The sequence below is a fragment of the Biomphalaria glabrata genome, chromosome 3 (assembly GCF_947242115.1).
Source record: "Biomphalaria glabrata chromosome 3, xgBioGlab47.1, whole genome shotgun sequence".
Classification (NCBI taxonomy): domain Eukaryota; kingdom Metazoa; phylum Mollusca; class Gastropoda; family Planorbidae; genus Biomphalaria; species Biomphalaria glabrata.
Window position 1 is genome coordinate 27,729,360 of NC_074713.1, and position 19,019 is coordinate 27,748,378.

The 19,019-nt window shown below is 33.6% G+C and overlaps 1 protein-coding gene across 4 annotated transcripts; it reads left to right on the forward strand.

Annotated features, from left to right (window-relative positions):
- The first annotated feature begins 37 nt into the window (after nucleotides 1–37).
- LOC106069183 (golgin subfamily A member 5-like) lies at nucleotides 38–18,654 on the forward strand. 4 transcript variants are annotated; one of them, XM_013228790.2, is made up of 15 exons: nucleotides 38–140; nucleotides 9,588–10,302; nucleotides 10,809–11,078; nucleotides 11,176–11,395; nucleotides 11,934–12,057; nucleotides 12,312–12,408; nucleotides 12,875–12,981; nucleotides 13,464–13,634; nucleotides 13,934–14,062; nucleotides 14,650–14,748; nucleotides 14,869–15,018; nucleotides 15,145–15,229; nucleotides 15,634–15,730; nucleotides 15,869–15,932; nucleotides 16,617–18,654. In XM_013228790.2, exons 2-15 carry the CDS (start codon nucleotides 9,786–9,788, stop codon nucleotides 16,713–16,715), a joined length of 2,229 nt encoding a protein of 742 aa, XP_013084244.2. In that variant the 5' UTR covers nucleotides 38–140; nucleotides 9,588–9,785; the 3' UTR covers nucleotides 16,716–18,654. The 4 variants fall into 4 exon arrangements, with proteins under 4 accessions (XP_013084244.2, XP_013084245.2, XP_055880308.1 ...); XM_013228791.2 differs by lacking the exon at nucleotides 38–140 and adding an exon at nucleotides 356–490; XM_056024333.1 differs by lacking the exon at nucleotides 38–140 and adding an exon at nucleotides 356–490 and having other exon boundaries at nucleotides 10,812–11,078.
- Nucleotides 18,655–19,019: the final 365 nt, after the last annotated feature.

The following is a 19,019-nucleotide window of genomic DNA, read 5'->3' on the forward strand; positions in this document are numbered from 1 at the left end:
TATGTAAGAATGGTTTAATTTGAACTCAAAAAAAAATTAATTTATCTCTTGCTAAGTTGCTATAAAACTTTTAATGCCCAAAAAGGAAAGTTTACATTTTTGAGACATGCGCAAACGTCAATCCACGTCTGTCAACAAAAGTAACATTTGTTAAGAGTTAAATGTAGCCTAGATTAGATTTAAGATGTATAGTCTAGATCTTTAAAGATTAGATCTAATCTAATTCTAGACTCGATCAAATAGAGTTCTAGATTCCACTAGATCTAAACTTGTCCTAGTCTTAGATTCTAACCATAAGATAAGAATTAGGATCTAATCTTATTTATGATGTCTTATATTATCTTATTCATATTCAGATATTAATAATATTATCATATTACTATTATTCATATTCTACAACGATCCAGACTTGCCTGACCAGTGACACTGACAGTGTGACTGAAGTGAAGTGTAACTCAAACTGTGACTACTGACACTACTGTGACTCAGTGTGAGTAGTGTGAGTGATTTGGTACTTCAACTACTTAGACCTTGGTGTGGTCAATGAGGTAGTTCCTTATTTCTGACCTACTTTTACCAAAGTCACGTGATTGTTGGACAACAAAGAGAAGAATGGCCTTGTCTTCCTATATTTCCGTTGCTGTTGCTCCTCTATTTTTACGAAATTTTACATTTACAAACATTTTAAAATATACAGAGTACATCAACGAACTCCCTGAATGTTCAAATAATTATACGAATGTTTTCATAAAGGGCCAAGAACTGTTTAAGGATAGGTTTAAATTATCAATGATATTTCCTTTATAGTCATGACAAGCGTCAACACTTTGCCGATGATAGATCTACATTCACATACAGAAAAAGATGTTTTTACAAACGTTCTTGTAAGATTAAAAAAAAAGCTTGGTATAAACTACACAAAACACATACACACACACACACACATATATATATATATATATTTATTTATTTATAGGCCTATATATGGGATAATATGCATATTAGTTGAAACATTGTTATTTTCATAAACTTCAGCTATTTTTAACGTTATGTATTTCATATTCCGCTAATTTGAAATACATTATGCACATCGATTACATTAAGAATTATTTTTTGTTTTGGATACATGATGTATTATTATGTTATTAAAAGTTCTATCATTTTTAAGAAATTCACAAAATGTTACATTAAAGTTTCAAAAATGCGTCGACGAAACAGATCTAGATCCATTTTATTACTTAGAAACCAAATTTAACAATGAAAGGGCGGGGTAAGACACATTTGGCCTGTGTAACTGTAAGAGTAGATCTCGATTTATCCTTGACTATCAGATGTGTTATTTGTTCGCTAAACAACTGAAGCCTATTACGCACAAGGAAAACCCATGGCAGTCTTTTTATCTTTTATAACAACTAGTCGACATATCGACTACACACTAGCCCTAGAGCTATCTGACCAATACACACTGGTCTGCTGTCCAACTTTTAGTGTTCTACTCAAGTTCAAGCTTGTTTACTTTTGGGCAGAGAGGAAAAAGGGGGGGGGGGATGAAAGTGTTATTTTTTTTTCTAGGATTGGTTACCCGAATGCTAAGAACTGTAAATGTAGTCATTCATTGTAGATCAAGAAATCTTGATCTCAGTATGGCAGATTATAGGCCAACGCTTCGGTACCTTCTATCAAAGGTTTAACTATTTGATTTAGTTGAAACTATTAAAAAAAATGTATCTCTAGATTCTCCTGTTATTAACAAATTATAGTTTAGCGCTAATGAGTAAATTGAAACCACTAAATATTGACTTAAAACGATTCCGATTCTCACTACAAACTAACTAAAACTAAGCACGGTGCGCGTTGTATACACACAACCACGTGACTCGGGGGGAATACGAAACTACCTCATTGCATGACTGTCACTTGGTCTTGGTTGTGAAGCTAAACATAATCATCATAATGAAATGTAATCTTGATTACTAGATGTAGATCTATGTGATGTCTATGTCATAATTCTACGTGCATGTCTATAACTAGAGTAGTTTATGCTATTTGGACACCTATAGGCCCGAATTTGAAAGTTTGACTTTGACAGCGCATTATTTTACAATGGTTCGACATAGAAAAGAAAATGAAGTATAATCTTCTTTAGTTAAAGGAGAATAAGGATGACTACTTATATTTGTTCCCTTAACCTGTATTTGTTATTATATTTAAGTTCAAAGAGGCCGGGTGTTTTCATTTAATTTGAACAAATTTGACCCACATTATTTGATTCCGGACACCATAATTTATTTCAGACAGTCTCTATATTTAGGCATCAATAAACTCAGATTTTAATTCTATATTAACATTAACTAAATTTTAAGACCCTAGACATAGCCCCTCACATGAAATCATTAAGATGTTTTCAAACTATGCATAAATACCAACACAAAAAATAAAAATATGAGCACACTTATTCTTTCTACCAAAATTAGGTCACTGGGATAGTGACTTCTGCACCGACTTTTAGACTTATTTTATGTTTGCATGATTAGATGTGTGATGAATGTTTGTGTCTTTTGTTTATTAATTAAATAAATTTCTAATACAGATGATCTTTTGTAGTATAGTACAGGTTAGGATAGCCATTCTTGCCTAAATAGCTGAATCCTCAATATTCTCTCTATATAAATCTAGATCTATCTAGTAGGTCTACATCTAAGCATCTAACTTCATTCAATGTGCCAAGCTCACTCCAAACATTTGCCCATTTATTCTCTATTTAAAAAAACAACAACAAACAAACAAATATAATATAAGATCATTTTTATTGATGTCCAAAACTGGCTGTCCGAAATAAATTTTGGTAAGAAAATCGTAATTTAATTCGGACACCCTATTAATTTTTTTTTTTGATTGGAATCAGACAACTTGGCTTATGAATCAAATAAATCAGCTCCAAAAACAGAGTATATATTGCCAGGCTCATTAGTATAGACTTACCCAATCAAAAAATATAGTCTTAACCCTAGGAAGAGGTAAAGTCATCCGGGTAACATAGGAAAAAACAACAACCTGACTAACAATTTGAAAATTCGTTTTTCTTACATAAAAAGACAGCTTAATGGAAGAAAATTGGGTCAGAATCATTGGAAAATGGACAAGCACATTTATACAGCACACTAGTTTTATAATAAATATTAAAATAATTATTTAATGACCATAAAAACAGCGAATGTCCGAATTCATGTAATGTCCGAATTAAAAAAAACTACTATCTATAATTATAGATCTAGTTTAAAGTATAAGTTAATAGTTATATTGAGTTATTATTATTACAGTTATACTATAGTATAGATCTAATCTAGTATTACTAATTATAAAATACATATATATATCATATACTTTACTAATTACTTCGATCATCGATAAATGATGAATTGTGACTTGACTTCGCAAATAATTTTTAAAAATTTAATTAAAAATAACTAAACAAAGCTGTGAATCTGAATGTGAATGAAAATGATCAAATTTTGACAAGATATCTAGATCTAGGACTAGATAATAGATAAGTTCTGATCTAAACATTAGATTTAGATGGTAAATCTAGTCAATTTTACTAATTATATTCTTCTATCACTATTTTCATCAAAATGTAAAATTATTTTAAAAAAACAACAAAAAAATAGATCTAGATGAAAGAATGATGTCACACTATTAATTAATTAAATCTTATTGCTAATCTATTATCTATACTCACTATTGGCATTCAGGCCAGGAGTATTATCTATATTCACTATTGGCATTCAGGCCAGGAGTATTTATTAGACATGACTAATTTCGATTTTTTTTAGACTAGATATATAACTATATATAACTTTGTGTAGTGTTAAATTTAAATCTACATTTTATTTATAACTATTTGAGCATTACTGATTGATTACAAATACATTGCTATGATTCTCTCTCCTAATCAGGCTTTCTGTAAACATGATTGTCAACACAACACATCCAACTCATAGAACTTGACAACTAGAGTTCCAAAATAATGTGGTACTTTTTGTTGGCCTCCTTCAGTCGTAGAATGACTATGGTTCATCTCTTAGAACACTTTTTCATGTGACTGTGGAGCCCTTTTTTGGAGAGACACTCCCTTCCACATGTCCACATATATCATAGAGGAGCCGGCCATTTTTCATATTTCACGCTTTTCTTCCAGAGCTGAGGCCCATGGTTTTCACTGTCCATAGCTTTCTTAGTGATCCACACAGTGCGGTCTATGGCTATGTCTTTCCAATGCTCAGAATCAATGTTCAGTTTTGAGGTCCTGTTTTATTATACCCATGTAACGGAGGTGGGGGCAGCCAGTTTTTCTTTAGCCAGATGCGAGTTGCCTGTAAAGAATGACTTTCAGGATGTGATTGTCCTCCATCCAGAAAATGTGTCCAAGCCAGCGCAGAAAGCTGAGGACTGTAAGGATGCTGGGAAGACTGTTCTCACAAGGATCTCAGTATTGTTTGCTCTCTATTGTATCAGTTAGTCAAAATTAACTCTATCGTTCCGTGACAATATGCTTTACAACAATACTTTATACTATGACACTTAGATAGAAAATTTGAGATAGAAAAAACTAAAAAATTTAATAATGAAATAGATTATAAATGGCTCCAAATAAATACCAAGAACAGTAATTTCTAATTTACATAAATTGTGATAAATGACACCTAATTGCATAAGTTAAGAAACAAAAAATAGACTACTTGCAGATGATTGCTTAATAAGTAGAACAACAAAAGCAAACGAAATACATAAGTTTTACATGTAGACCAGTTTAGCAATCACAGATATGGGAATCAAATTGGAGCTTGTCTTTCCATCCAGAAAAATGCAAATTGTTAAGAGTAGCACAAAAAAAAACTAAAACAAATAACAACTGCTCATCTTATTCATGGCAAACAAGTTACACAGACTAAAAAATCAAAGTGCCTAGATGTTATAATAAATGGAAACTTATCATGGAATCTATCATGTATTCGAAAAATATCACTCACTGATTCAACTTTCAAAAGATATCTGGAATTGCCAAATGGTTTTGCATGAAATTTGGTACACAGCTTCCTTTTACTTTTTACGTCCTCTTATGAAACTGTATTGATAGAGATTCCCGGTCTGAGCGCTGCAATTCATGAAAATCACAAGCTTTCTATTAAACCTTTGTATTTAATTTTCGTTATTTCTCAAAAAATGGTAAGAGTCTACATATAGAACTTAAAATATGAATGTTCAATAGCATAACAATATTCTTCTATCTTTTTTTTTTTTAAGCCTATTTTATTTCTTTTTTTCCTTGGTAGAAAATAGTTGCATGAATGTGTGTGTTTGTATGCACAGAGTTATGAAAACAAAAAAAAAGCAATAAGTTTTAGATGCATAACTTTCCATTGTGGACACTTTTTAAAAGTAACTAACAAAACCAAAGTGATATTTTCATATCTGTTGTGTGTTATGGGGAGGATGTTTTGTTTAGAATTAAACTATTAAAGAACCCTACATTTTTTAAATTGTATTGATGGTCTTGCCAGTGTGTAGCATATTTATATTACGTTTATTCAGATCTACAGGCAACATCGACTTTAAAATATTTCTATGAATTGAGATCCCCAAGAAAAGTCTGCATGTGAGACTAACTTTTTTGTTGGGGAAGGGGGGGGGGGAAGAGAGAAAAGTGATACTATAATTTATGGGGTACAGGAATGAGAGAAAGAAATGGTAATAGAGACATAAACTGTTCATGGAGGGACCTCAAAGTAACAGAGCCTATTCAATATTTTGATATTGATTTCAGAAACAGAACAAAAGTTACAGATGTGAAACCAACTTTTTTTTGGGAAGGGGGAGGGGAGTACTAATATAATTTACCAGCCAAAATTATGTGTGTTGGGGGATGGACATTATAAAGCAGGTGTTCCATGGAAGTAAACTGTCTATGTTGGCAGACATCTCAGTGAGCAGGGTGCCAAAAAATAATGGTGGGGTGTTTCTAGAGAGAGTAGGAGAGAAATTCAATGTAACAGAAACTACAATTCACTGACTAAAAAGTAATTTTGAGGAGAGCGTTAAAATCCAAAGAGGATGTCCTTTAAAAAATACTGGTCGACCAGCGGCGTAGCATACGCCGCTATTTTGCAGGGCCGGCTTTAGGCCACTGCAACCTATGCGACTGCAGTGAAACCTGCACTTTCATAGAACCCGTGCTAATTCTAGGTGTATAAATTATTAAATTAAACCATTTTATAACTTATAACAGATTTCCCTCGGCCTTCTGTCAATTTACCAGGAACTCCAGGAAATCTCATGAAATTGCAAAATATACGAAAAAGTCCAGGAAATATCCGGAAATTAGTAAAATCTTTAAAAAAACTCATACAAATCTCCTGAAATATATAGACAAAAATTGTCATTTTGGGGTGTCATTCAATATGGGAAACGCCAATCCTACGCGCGATAAATATAAACGGCATTATGCATTAGCCGTAATTGTGTAATCTGGTGAAAGAAGCTTCAAACTAATGAAGAATTACTTGAGGTCAACAATTCTCGTAGATAGATTGAAACATTTGTTAATTCTTGCTATTGAGCGTGATCTATGTAGGAAATAAATTTTTTATGATATACTGTATGACTTTGCTACAGGCAAGGCTCGTTAAGTAGTTCTGTATGTATTAAAGAATGAATAAAATGCAAAGCCGAATTTATTTTCTAATACAAACTCTTAAATTTCACTTATTATGCGTATCCCTACCCAAACTTGGCCCCATGAAATCCGTTTTGCATAGGACCCCATAATGGTTGAGTCCGGCTCTGCTTTTTAGTGACAGGTGAATACAGAGTAGATTACTTGTTCTCCCCCCCCCCTTTTTTTTTTTTCGCCGCTATGTGAGGTAGAAATAAAAAAAAGAGTGATCTTTCTTGGTCACAACGGTCCGGGCCTGCTATTTTGTGAATACTTGTTCTTCCCCCTCTTGTTTTTCGTGGGGTGACTATCCACAGAAATAAGAGAGTGATCTCTTGAGCGACGAAGAGAATTATATATATATATATAATTCTCTTCGTCGCTCAAGAGGGGTGCACCGGATAGTACTTTTTGATATTTGTCCGGAGCCGGATACCTAAGTGTCTTGTTAATAGCTTGTGTTGCTGAACATTTTACGAAACTGTTAAATAACATACCTGTATTGGTTGGTTTTATTTTTTTTCCCTTTATATACATTATTGTTTTAAACTCGGTTACTGATTGATTTATTCAAACTTAACAGTATTTCTAAAAATCTGTATAGCATGAGTGTGTCTGTGTGTATGTACGATGCCACCAACTGTAAAGGATGTGTGTAGGAAGGTCAATGTAAATAATGTTAGTATATATTTAACTAGTTACTAATGTAAATCTCTCATAAGTAAAGTGCAATCTGCCTAGTATAGTGGTCGGATGTATGTGTTCATGAATTTCAGACCAACAACCTGGTCAGATATACCTAGTGAGCTTACACATGTAGTCCTAGTGTAGTGTGTATAGTGGTTTGTGTTAACCATCAAGCATTGTTTTTTCCTTGAACATACACAGGCAATAGAGTTGGGTGTCAGTCAAAAAAGATAACACATTGGCATGGTCAGTCAAGCATATAGATAAATTATACCCGTCCACTAGTTAGAGGTCAAGGGTTGTTGTTTTTTTTTTTTACGCTCCAGCATATTGTTTCTTTGTTTGCTAGATCTAACTCCGGTACTATTATGCAATTTTAAATTTTACTGTAAGGTTTTCTGTTATTTATTAAGTCAAAAGAATTAAACAAGGAAATTAGCTTTCTTTCTAAAGGTTTTAATACAAGGCAAAAAATTACACACACGCAAACATGCACATCTTTTTTTTATTTTATTGTGCAAAGAACGTATGTAAGAAACATCTTCCTTAATTATTACTGATTTTATTCGTGGTTTCAGTAACTGTTACAAAAGGGAACGATAGTAAGCCTATGGATGTCAGGTGTGTAAAAGTCGTCCTGGCCTGATACACAGTGGCTAAGTATGCATCTTAAGTAAAAAAAAAATAGTAATAACAAGGAGTTAATTGACTGTCACAAATTATTAAGAATATTGTTATCAAGTCAAGACACTTAACTGCAGGAGTAATATTCAAGTTAACACGTTAGAAAAATTATTTAACCGTAATATTTATTGACAGTGTAATATCCTTTGCTAGCACGTTGTGTTTTTTTTCATTCTGGCTTAAAAATGGTCAATGTCTATCAATAAATTGGGTGTCAAGGACCAAAGAAATAAAATAAAGAGTAGGAGGTGTTTAGCTCTCCATTTAAAGATAGCCCTGGTCGTGTCTTCTACAAAATAATTAGTTACTGGCTTACTGGGCTATATAATCTCGCGGTTTGTGTTCTGTGTAGCTAAAGGTCACTCGTTTAGGTGTGTGTGATCTTTAGATCAGCTTTCTAATTGAGATTTATGTTCAAGTAACTCGGCACACTTGAAAAGGTGTGGCCTCTAGCCCAACCACGTGATTCAGATTTTTCTCCAAATAAGCAAACTCTTTGTCCGGATACCCGTGTAGATGTTTGGCTTGAAGTCCAGTCCACCCCCACCCCCCAATTAAAATTAACTACTAAGTAAACAAACATAGTTCTTTCGTGTGACCTCTAGAGAGTGCTTACGTCCATCGTATCTGACTTGGGGTCACCTGTCAATCAATTAACTCAATGTGATGAACGAAACAAATAAAAGAGGGAGGGAGTTGTTCATCTGGAAATATACCTAGTTACCTTAGAGGTGTGGCTATTGTAGTCCAGCCCCCCTAATAAAGATTAACTACTAAGGAAACAAACTCAGTTCCCTCGAAAAGTGTGACATCAAGAGAGTGTCAATACGCTGACATTAAACCTACGTCCATCATATTTAATTTGTGGTCACCTGCCTATAAGAAAAACTCAATGTGATGGACTAAACAAATAAAAGGGGTGGGAGTTGTTCATCTCTACCTCTGGAGATATACCCGCACAGCTAGACAGACGTCTGGTCAGCATGACGTAGTCAAGGAATGTAGCATTTTAACATGTTAACTAACCAACTCAAAGGTCAAGACAAATTGAAAAAAGTGCCAGCCATTGCTTCTCTGTATATCAAGCGCATTTATGATGTAAAGTTTCATTTCTATTCATATTAAGCTATTTACACGCCTTGTCTTTATAATAAACGATGTTTGGTGCATATTCATAATGGCTCTATTTTCAAGCACATTATTTTGTTTTAATATAAACATTAATAAATTCTACAACAGACATTAATGGAACGAGGTCCACTTTATGCATATTAAATAGGTGTATTTTTTACTATCCGGTAGTGATATCCAACCGGAGCCGAATAGCACCGGATAGTAAAAAATGCCGGATATTCGGCAGAAGCCGGAGCGACTATTCGGTGCACCCCTAATATATATATATATATACCGGTATATATATATATAGATTTACAAATTAAAATATCTTTTTTTATATGTAAATTGTTTGTATATTATTATCCATTTCTCTTTTTCTCTTTCACAGCTTTACGCATTTCCTTTGAACAAAAATATGTAAAACTCAAAAGAGACTGAGTTTAATACGAGTCATACCTGTAGCTAAGACCATTCTTATGAAATTCTTTTCATGATGCAGAACAATCATTAAGGAAGTCTAGACATGATTATTTTATGAACTTTTTAATTATTTTTTTTTTAACATTGAGGTTTAAATTTGTAAGTAATGTCGTGGCTCTCAGCTGTCACTGGTAAAGCTGAGGATTTTCTTAATAAACTTGACCGGTCAGCAGCCGATGTTTTGCATGTGGATGAACCAAAAGCTAAAGTTAAACCTGAGCAACCTCCTGTTCAGGTGATAAATGAACCACTCCTTTCACCTTCTCTAACACCTTCCCAGAGTGTTCCAGCAAGGTTGAATTTTTTAAAAGAGGACACGGAAAGGTCCAAAACTCCTTCTCATACCAATACTTTAGCATCTTCCCCGCTGCAACAAGCTCCTGGAAAGAATGTGAAGAAAAAAAATTCGGATGAAGCCCTGTTTGATTTTCTCAATAGTAAAGAATCTTTGGAGGCCAGTAAGAAAAGACGCACCCCAGTTAGTAGTCAACACCATTCCAGGCAGTCCAGTACATCTTCCCTTGTGTCTGCCACATCAAAAGGAACTAAGCTTGAAGGAACTGCTGTCATAGGTTCTGATGCATCAACTGCATTTACACCTGTTACACAGATAAAACTACCAGGTAAAAATAAATAATGAGCTCAAAATTAAAAATGCCTTCCTTTTTCTAATTGCTCAATAAAGATGTTGACTTTAATTTTGACTTGAATGTATTAATATATATACTAAATACTTATTTACTAAAAGTAATTGCTGAGTGGCTTGGCTTCTGAACCAAGGTGAAGAGTGGTGTTTTAAACTTTGGGGATTTTTAAGGCACCAGAGTACACCCAACTTTTGGGTGCCTGACATTTGTTGGGGATATAGTAAAGACATTGCACTGGTTACATAACACTCTCATTAACCAGTGGCCAGAGAGATACATCACCTTTTCATCACCTGCCCTATAGATCGCAAGGTCTGAAAGGGGTACTTAACTTTACTGAGTATACTAAGTTTTGGTGTCATTTTGGTCCACCCCCCCCCTATGAATTTGGTTTAACTATCCAATGGTGATTAATCAGCATATTGGGGATTTTGCAGCAAACTAAAACTAAAATATTTACTGATTGTTTTGACTCTTATCAGCAGACTCCACAGATGATGGCCCACGACAAGACAGTCCAACGAATTCTCACACTTCTGCTGACCTAGAGGCCATTGCTGATGCCATGAAAGAAAGTCCTGCTGGGAGTGACCAGAGTGCCCCTGATAGTGACCATGCTGATATGGGGGCTGGAAATAAAGACAGGCAGCTTTCATCATTAGAACTTGAAAACAGGCTCCTACGCAATGAAGTGGCTTCCTTAAATGATGAAATGGCAAGTGTGATCACACGAGCTAAAGACGCAGAAACAGGTGAAATAAATTAAGATTTTGTCAAGAATTTTGTTATTCATGTTTCACTTTATTTTTTACACAAATAAATATTTAAACTAAAATTTTATTTTAATAGAATTGAAAAGAGCTAAAGAGAAGTTGAAAGCTCAGCTCAACTCTGCTTCAATGCATGACCAGCTAGTACGAGAGCTTCAGTCGCGAGAACTGGATCTGACAGAAGCTCTGAAAGCCAAAGATGCACAACTTGCTGTGCTGCGAGTCAGGCTGGAAGAAGCAGACAAGCGTCTGTTAAGTAAGGAGAAGACACTGGAAGAAGTGAAACTGGAACGGGAAAGGTATGGAAACTTGCAAACAGTGGTTTTGTTTAACTAAGTGTTAAAGTTATAACCATCATTTGCTCATTTATTATTTTTGGAAAAATTGTATTAGAGGATGTTTTAGGGATTAGAATTACCTTGTATTCTTATGAGAGAGAAATCTTACCACCTTAGTCTTATGGGTATGTCAGAAGAAGGTGTATAGACATTGGAATGTCAAATACGTTTTAATGCAATTCTATTTCTTACAAACAAAATTTGTTGTCAAGATTGTAGGGAGACTGCTTTTATGTTAAGTGGTAAATTAGAGATTGTGATAGTTTTATAAAGTCAAGCAAAACTGCTCTTACATGGATGAAGAGACACCTTAAGAGGTTTCAAAGGTAAATGCTGCATATGTGCTTTGGGCAAGAAAATTTGACTCCACTCCCACCTCTTTTGAGAGTACTAAAACAATACCAATTTTTCTTGTGGTGAATATCTCTCAGCTTCAGGTTCTGTAACTTTTTTAACAAAAAAATTGATCAGCATTATTGATGAAACTATTCTTTTTAAGAATATTAAGAGATCACACTGACTCTAGTGGACTTCACAGTCAGGCTTTAGACTCCATGAAAGAAAAATTAGAAGAGGTGGAAGCTGCCCTCAGGCGAGAACAAACTGCTTATAAGCAAGCTCAAGTAAGTCAAAGCCCTTTTCCTGTTTACTCTAGGTGCATTTGTTGTGATGTTATATCCCTTGATTTGATATGATCACTTTTTTACACACACAAGTACACAGAAAGAGGGAACAGAAAAAAAACAAAACTATAAGTAAAATCTGAGTTCTTTGAGCTTTGTTATAACATATAGACTAAGAAATTCCAAACATAACAATGGCTACCACCTACAGGTAGACTTCCATAGTTACAGATCTTTTTTAAATCTGTTTTCAGCAAGAGGCCAGCCAGAGACAAAGTAAACTTGAGCAAGAACAAAGAGCTATGGCAGAGTCTCTCACTTTAACAGAGAAGAAGCTGTCTGAAGAGAAAAGTACACTATCTTTCAAATTCACAATACTTAAAAACAAACACTTGATCATTTGTCTTACAATACCTTTCAAATAGAAAATTGGAGCCTGTTTTCTTCATTCAACAAGTTCATAGTGAAACTGTGTGTCCTTACATCCATGTTACACAGTTGTAATCTGTTTCCTTGTTTAAAATATGTTAGTGCTCATTTAAATTTAGATCCACTATAATAATTGGAAATGGGAACCACCATTCATCAGTTTTCTGAGTTTGGCCAACTAATTAACCACTTGGAGTATAAACTAGCATGATCTCAACATTTTCTCAATAACTCAGTAATCTTTTAGTATTGAAAAGAAGTACTTGTAAAATATTTGACAAATAGTTAATAATTGAGAGAAATTAACATAAGCCATGACATGCAATGTTTATATGTGTCAGTGAAATAAGCAGAATGAAAGACTAACACTTTGCATAATATTTGACAGTTAAAATCACAGAACTCAGCACTCAGATAAAAGTGGCTAAATCTGCAGCAGATTCTGCTAGAAAAGAACTAACTGAATACAAAGACAAGGCTGCAAGAATCTTGCAGGTCAGTCTTAGTAACACAAAATACTTTACTTCAGAATTTAACTCTCCTGTAAGGATTTTAATAATAATTATGAACCAGAACTTAATAATGTAACAGTTGAATTAATCAGTTCCATTAAATACCTGCATCATGGACATTGTGATCTTACATCCTCTATAATTGCTGTTTTTGTAATGCATCAGTTTCATGTTTTCTTTGAGCTCATGGTGGAACTTTTTTTTTTTTTTCAAAATATGCTGTACTAGTGTTAGGGTCCTGAATGCATTATTAATGCAACTAAAATGGAAAATATAACATAAAAGGTTGATCCCAATCATATCTTTGTTGCTCTCTGATCATGTCATTTAATGAAAATAGTGATAAGATAAATTGATAATAATTATAATTGTGAGCATTCTGGTTTTAAAAAAAAGGTAAAAAAATGTATAATATATACAATATATAAAATAAAAATATTATCAAATCTATTAATGGCGTTCCAGTCTAAAGAGAAGCTTATATCAAGTATGAAGGATAGCAGCAGTGGTATTGGAGATACAGGAGCTGGAGTATCAATGCTTGAACATGAGTCTCTGAGACAAGAGAGAGATATGCTGAGGGAAGAGTTGCAGCAGGCTAAACTGACCATTGACAATCTTAGGACAGAATTACAGGTGGCTCTACTAGTTTCTTTTCAGCAAATATTTTTATTGCAATATTTATCTCTGAAATTCTCCATTGATTCCTGCTCACTGTGAGCATTGTAGCCAAAAACAGATATTAGCTCACTGATTTGTTCATTATTAACATAAGATGTTAAAACAATCATTAAGCTCTTCCAATTGTAATTCTATCTGATAAATAAATACTGTTTCTGTTTGTAGAATCTTCCAGTTTATTACTTCTGTAACACTTCTAGAGAAACTTTCTTATGTCGTAACAAACTTTTGCCACTATATTTTTGAATGTGCAGGATTTAGAAACTCAGCTCCAGTTGGACAGTGACACAACTCAAGAGACCATCAGATCTTTGGAGGATTCTTTAAGGGAGGAGAAGAGAAGGAAGGAAGATGCTGAGCAAGAGTTGTTGAAACACAAGCAGGTTTGTACTTTACTTTGGTCAGCCATCGCTGCTCATTCTGAGCAATGGAAATATCTCTCATTTCTATTTCTACTTTTCTAGAGCCCTCAAAACAGTTGTAGTAACCATCAGTCTCTTTCAGGAGAAATGAACATTTGATGGCTGCCTGGTATTCACTCTGGACTGCTTGCCACCATTCCCCACCATCCTGGGGAACATATGGTCTAGGATGTAATAATATTCAACTCTGAAGGAACATCCATGTCAAACAAACAAACAGTATTTTATATTGTATGTTCATTCTTTGAAGTCACTAGTGTTTGGAACATGAAAAAACGTGATCTTATTTCAGTGATGACCTCCTTCAGTTGTAGAATGACTATGGCTCATCTCATTCAACACTTTTTTTCATGTGCCCATCGAGCTCTATTCTTGAGATATTCCTGTCGATATATAAGGCACATTAATGTTGCATTTGCTTTGGTGGTAGATGAGCCAGCTATTTTTTTGGCATACTTTTCTTCCAGCGCTGAGGACAATGCTTTTTGCTGTCTAAAGCTTTCTTTACTTAATTTGTCTCTGAAACTAACACTTTTAAATTTCTCCAGGAACTTCAGTACACCACAGAAGAATTGTACAAACAAAAAACAGCATTTCAGTCAAGAATTTCTGACAGAGAGACAGAAATAGAAAAATTAAGAAATCAGGTCAGCTAATAAAGATTCTAGTTATTGCATTAAAAAAATGGTTCTGTAAATTTTTTTTAAGAACATGTATCTTTCAAGCCTATGCTAATACAATATGTTTGCAATCTGGATTATTTGTAGCTAATGACTAAAAGCATGAGCACCAGTACTGAGAATGAGCTTGAATCTCGTGTCCGTGCTCTAACAGAGAGCCTTATTCAGAAACAGACTGTCTTGGAGGCCCTAAGCACTGAGAAGAACTCTTTAGTTTTACAGTTGGAGAGAATGGAGGTAACTCTTTGAATTATGTTTTTTTTTTAAACATGAAAGAACTTTACTAAAACATTTTCAATTCATTACTTATATGCTAGCCAAATACTTCTGAGTTGATGCTAAATTAGCTGTTTTACCCTCCAGCATCAATACAGAGAATTGGAAAATGCTGCACCCAGAACTACATCAACTACACAACTGGTGGCTGTCAGTGACCATGATGATGAAGGTAGACTTCTCTTGAACTGTACATAGAAATATCAACAAACTAAAACACTGGCTTCAATTTCATATCTAATTATTTCTGTTGACACTTTTTCATGTAACTTTTTTAAAAAAATGCACTAATTTTGTCTTCCCAAGAGAATAACAATTATATTTTTAAAATGTATTCATTGATGTTAATGTATGAATGACTGTCTGTATCAATGTGTTATTTTATGTGTGATTGTGATGAATATCTGTATACAACTTGTATTTGTAATGATAGAACTAGTTTCCTGAAAAGTTGGTATCAATTTGCAACCTTATGTTAGTTTTTTTTTTCATTATGAGTGTGTCAGGGAGGTGAAAGCAAAAGCCTGTTGTTAATTTCTGCTAAGAAACTAAAACTGCTTAATATTTTCTTAATAGTGAAACAAAGATTACCAATGTTCTTGAGAGAAGTTCCTACAGACCATGAAGTCACAAGAAGAATGAAACGAGCAGCAAACTCTATCGATGGATTTAGGTACAATATTGGAGGGGAACATGTGAAACAAATTATATATCTCGTACATACTACATATTGTTTTGTTTAAGCTTTTAATGTGCCATATTTTCTTTCTCCTATTGATGTGTTTCATTCTTATCTTTCTTCTTGACTTAGCATACGTTTAGGTGTCTTCCTTCGACGATACCCAATGGCCAGAGTTTTTGTGATTCTTTACATGGTAGGCATTCAGTTCATATATCTCAATGAGCTAAACGTAGTAGTTCTAGGCATCATTTGTCTGTATAAATAGTCAATTTTGGGGAGGGGGGGGGAGGCTGAGTGGTAGAGCAATTGGACGGTAAAAAAAAATTGCTGATGGAATACTATAAAGTGCTGGAGAAAGGAGGCACCATGGGCACGACACCACTAGTCAAAATTATTTTCTCTTCAATTTTCAACTATGGGATACTTTACAAATGTATGTTTTAATGTCATTAGAATAGAAGTGAAAACACAACCATTAGTTTCTCAATGAATGATTTATTCCTATGGTTTGACTTACACAATTTAATTTTGTACAGACTTTGAAGCAGGAGACGCTCTGGGGGAATGGCCTTCAAAATTGGAGGTCCCGGATTTAAATTTTGGTGAAGACAGGAATTTTGAACTTCAGGACTTTTAGGACGCCCCTGAGTCCGCCCAGCTTTATAGTACCTGTCTTTAGTTAGGGAAACTAAAGGTAGTTGGTTGTGTTGGTCCCATGATGCCCTCGTTAACTGTCAGCCATAGAACAAATGACCTTTACAGACATCATATAGATAGCCAGTTCTGAAAGGGCTACTTAAATATACTTTTTTTTTTCATCATTAAAAATCAGTAATTGCTAATCGCAGAAGAGTACTAACAAAAACATTCTTTTCAGGCTCTTCTCCATCTGTGGGTTTTGATTGTGATGATGACCTATCAACCAGAGATGCATGGGTTAGACTACCAGCCTCAGGCTCCCAAAGGAGGGGAATAACTAAACCTTCAGAGGATGCAATTGCCACAAGATGTATGGCTCAGATTCACAGACCTTTCAGGCAACTTTGTGTATAAATAAATGTTGAACAGGTGTTCCTGAGAAGAAGAAAAACATGGTTCTGATGTTGACAATGTAACCATATGTGCTGTTTTTTTTTTTTGTTTAAAAAAAAAAAAAAAAAAAAGATTATATTTGCAGTGTAAATATCTAACTATAAATGACATTTGAATCTTGTTCAGTTTCCTCCTTCCTTAACCCAGCTGACTCTTATGTCATTCAACAGTGCTTTGGTCAAATTTGTATAGATTGGAACTCCAAGAGAACATGAGATTCAGGATTGGGTTAGTGCTGAGGGATAAGACAAAGTTTGTTGTTGGATCACTTGAACATGTACAGGTCATCTGGATTTTTTTTTCATGTTTTAGTTCATAAACACTTTTTTTTAACTATGAAATGTGAAAAGCAGCTTTTTTTTTTTTTTAAAATAAATGTGTAATTTACACCATACCTTGACCTTAATACAATTTTTCTTACTTTTTGAGCTACAACCTGATAAAATGAAACATTCTAGTAGATGTTAATAATGTTTATACCTGCTTGTGAATATGTGCATCTAATACATAGAGTAGTTATGTTCCCATACACTTGATTTGTTACATGAAATATTAATATTTTATTTCATCTTGGCTTGAGTTTAATTTGTTATATATGTATATTTTTTTGTTTGTTATTCTCTCATATCAGACTGACCAATGAATTATGCCATATTCTATGATCATCTTTAGCTATAATGTAAATAACATGCAGACTTGATCCTTGGCTCCCGTGGTTCTGAGCAATACAAGTAATTGAATTGAATAATAGGTACCTTTTCCTTATCTCACACTGTACCGCCACTGTCTATTCAAACGTCATCAATGCTCTTAACACATATTTAACTACTTTACTCTTTGAGCTGTTAATTACAAATAAATGAAATTTCACAAATTTACATTGAACATTCACAAATAAGATTGATTGTTGGAGATTTTCATGAGAAACCAACAAACACTAAATGGAACTTCACTGTAGCCAACTAAAAAAAAAAAAAGAGTAGAGCTACAATTTGTAAAATGTTCCCATGCATAGCAGTTGATCATTCATATCAACTTTCCCTACTTACCACTAGTTAGTTGCCCATTTGTTTTCAAATAGATGTCAGTCATACAATGAAAACCTAATGCTTTATCCATATAGAAATTATTTTTTGCTAAAAAATGGAGGAACTTAGAAAATTTGATTCTGCAGTGATAAAAAGTGCAAAAATAATTCATACTTTTTAATAACATTAGTTACTGTACACTTTATTTATTTTGTACACCAGATATATCAGAGTTTTTAACTAAATGGTTTTTTGTTAAAGTGTATTGAAATAGTGTCTAAAAAGCTTGTGCAACTTAGAATTTTCAACTATTGAACATGAATAGTTAACTTATGAATGGAATGCTTTTGAATTCTAGTAAAGGCTAGGATGTTCTGTATGGCATTATCCCACCCAGCTTTAAGAGGAACCTGACATTTGCACTGGAAAGTAACCTTGGAGCAAACGGATTTGTCTTACTAGGAAATTTTTCTTTCAAGAATTTGCACATACAAATCTATACATACTTGACTTTTAATAACCTATCACATCTGGGCAGTAATGTAAATACATTGTATTATTTGAGGTCGTATTTGTTACTGTGATAATATTAAACAAAAACTGTCTTTGACTCTTAGCATGCTTAGTGTTGCTATAGCAACAGACATTTTTTAATTTTTTTAAAACTTATTTTGATTGCAATGAGATGCAAAGGAAAATAATTGTTTATGTTTTGTCAAAATAATTTCTGCCAATGTTATATGCATAGATTTGTAATGCTGTGGGAATAACTTCAATAAAAGTTTATTCATTCTTTATTTTGTTCACTACAATTTATTCAAGTCATCTAAGGTGTTGTTTGAATTAATTGTGTACATTTAGTCTAATAAACATTCGATTAGTAAAGAAATAAAAATTTAGTACAATAAGTTTCCACAGTCATAATCATGATAGTAAAAGTCTGGTACTGATATTTGTTAAAAAGAATTTTAACTTTATTCACCCACAGAATGCTTTGTAGGCTAAAAGTCTTGTTAACATATTAGTATTTTTTTTTATTCAGTCTTATCATAACTTAGTTCATTTTTAGAAACGTTTCATAAAAGATATGAAGATCTAAGACAGAAGGGAATATTTGTTTGCAGAGAAGTGCAAAAAACAATTTGGTTTCCTGTATAGTG

Coding starts and splice junctions, on each gene's coding strand:
- LOC106069183 (XM_013228790.2), top strand. CDS start 9,786: ATGTCGTGGCTCTCAGCTGTCACTGGTAAAGCTGAGGATTTTCTTAAT. Junction 14,063..14,649: donor AGTTGTTGAAACACAAGCAG/GTTTGTACTTTA, acceptor AAATTTCTCCAG/GAACTTCAGTACACCACAGA. Junction 15,019..15,144: donor TACAGTTGGAGAGAATGGAG/GTAACTCTTTGA, acceptor TTTACCCTCCAG/CATCAATACAGAGAATTGGA.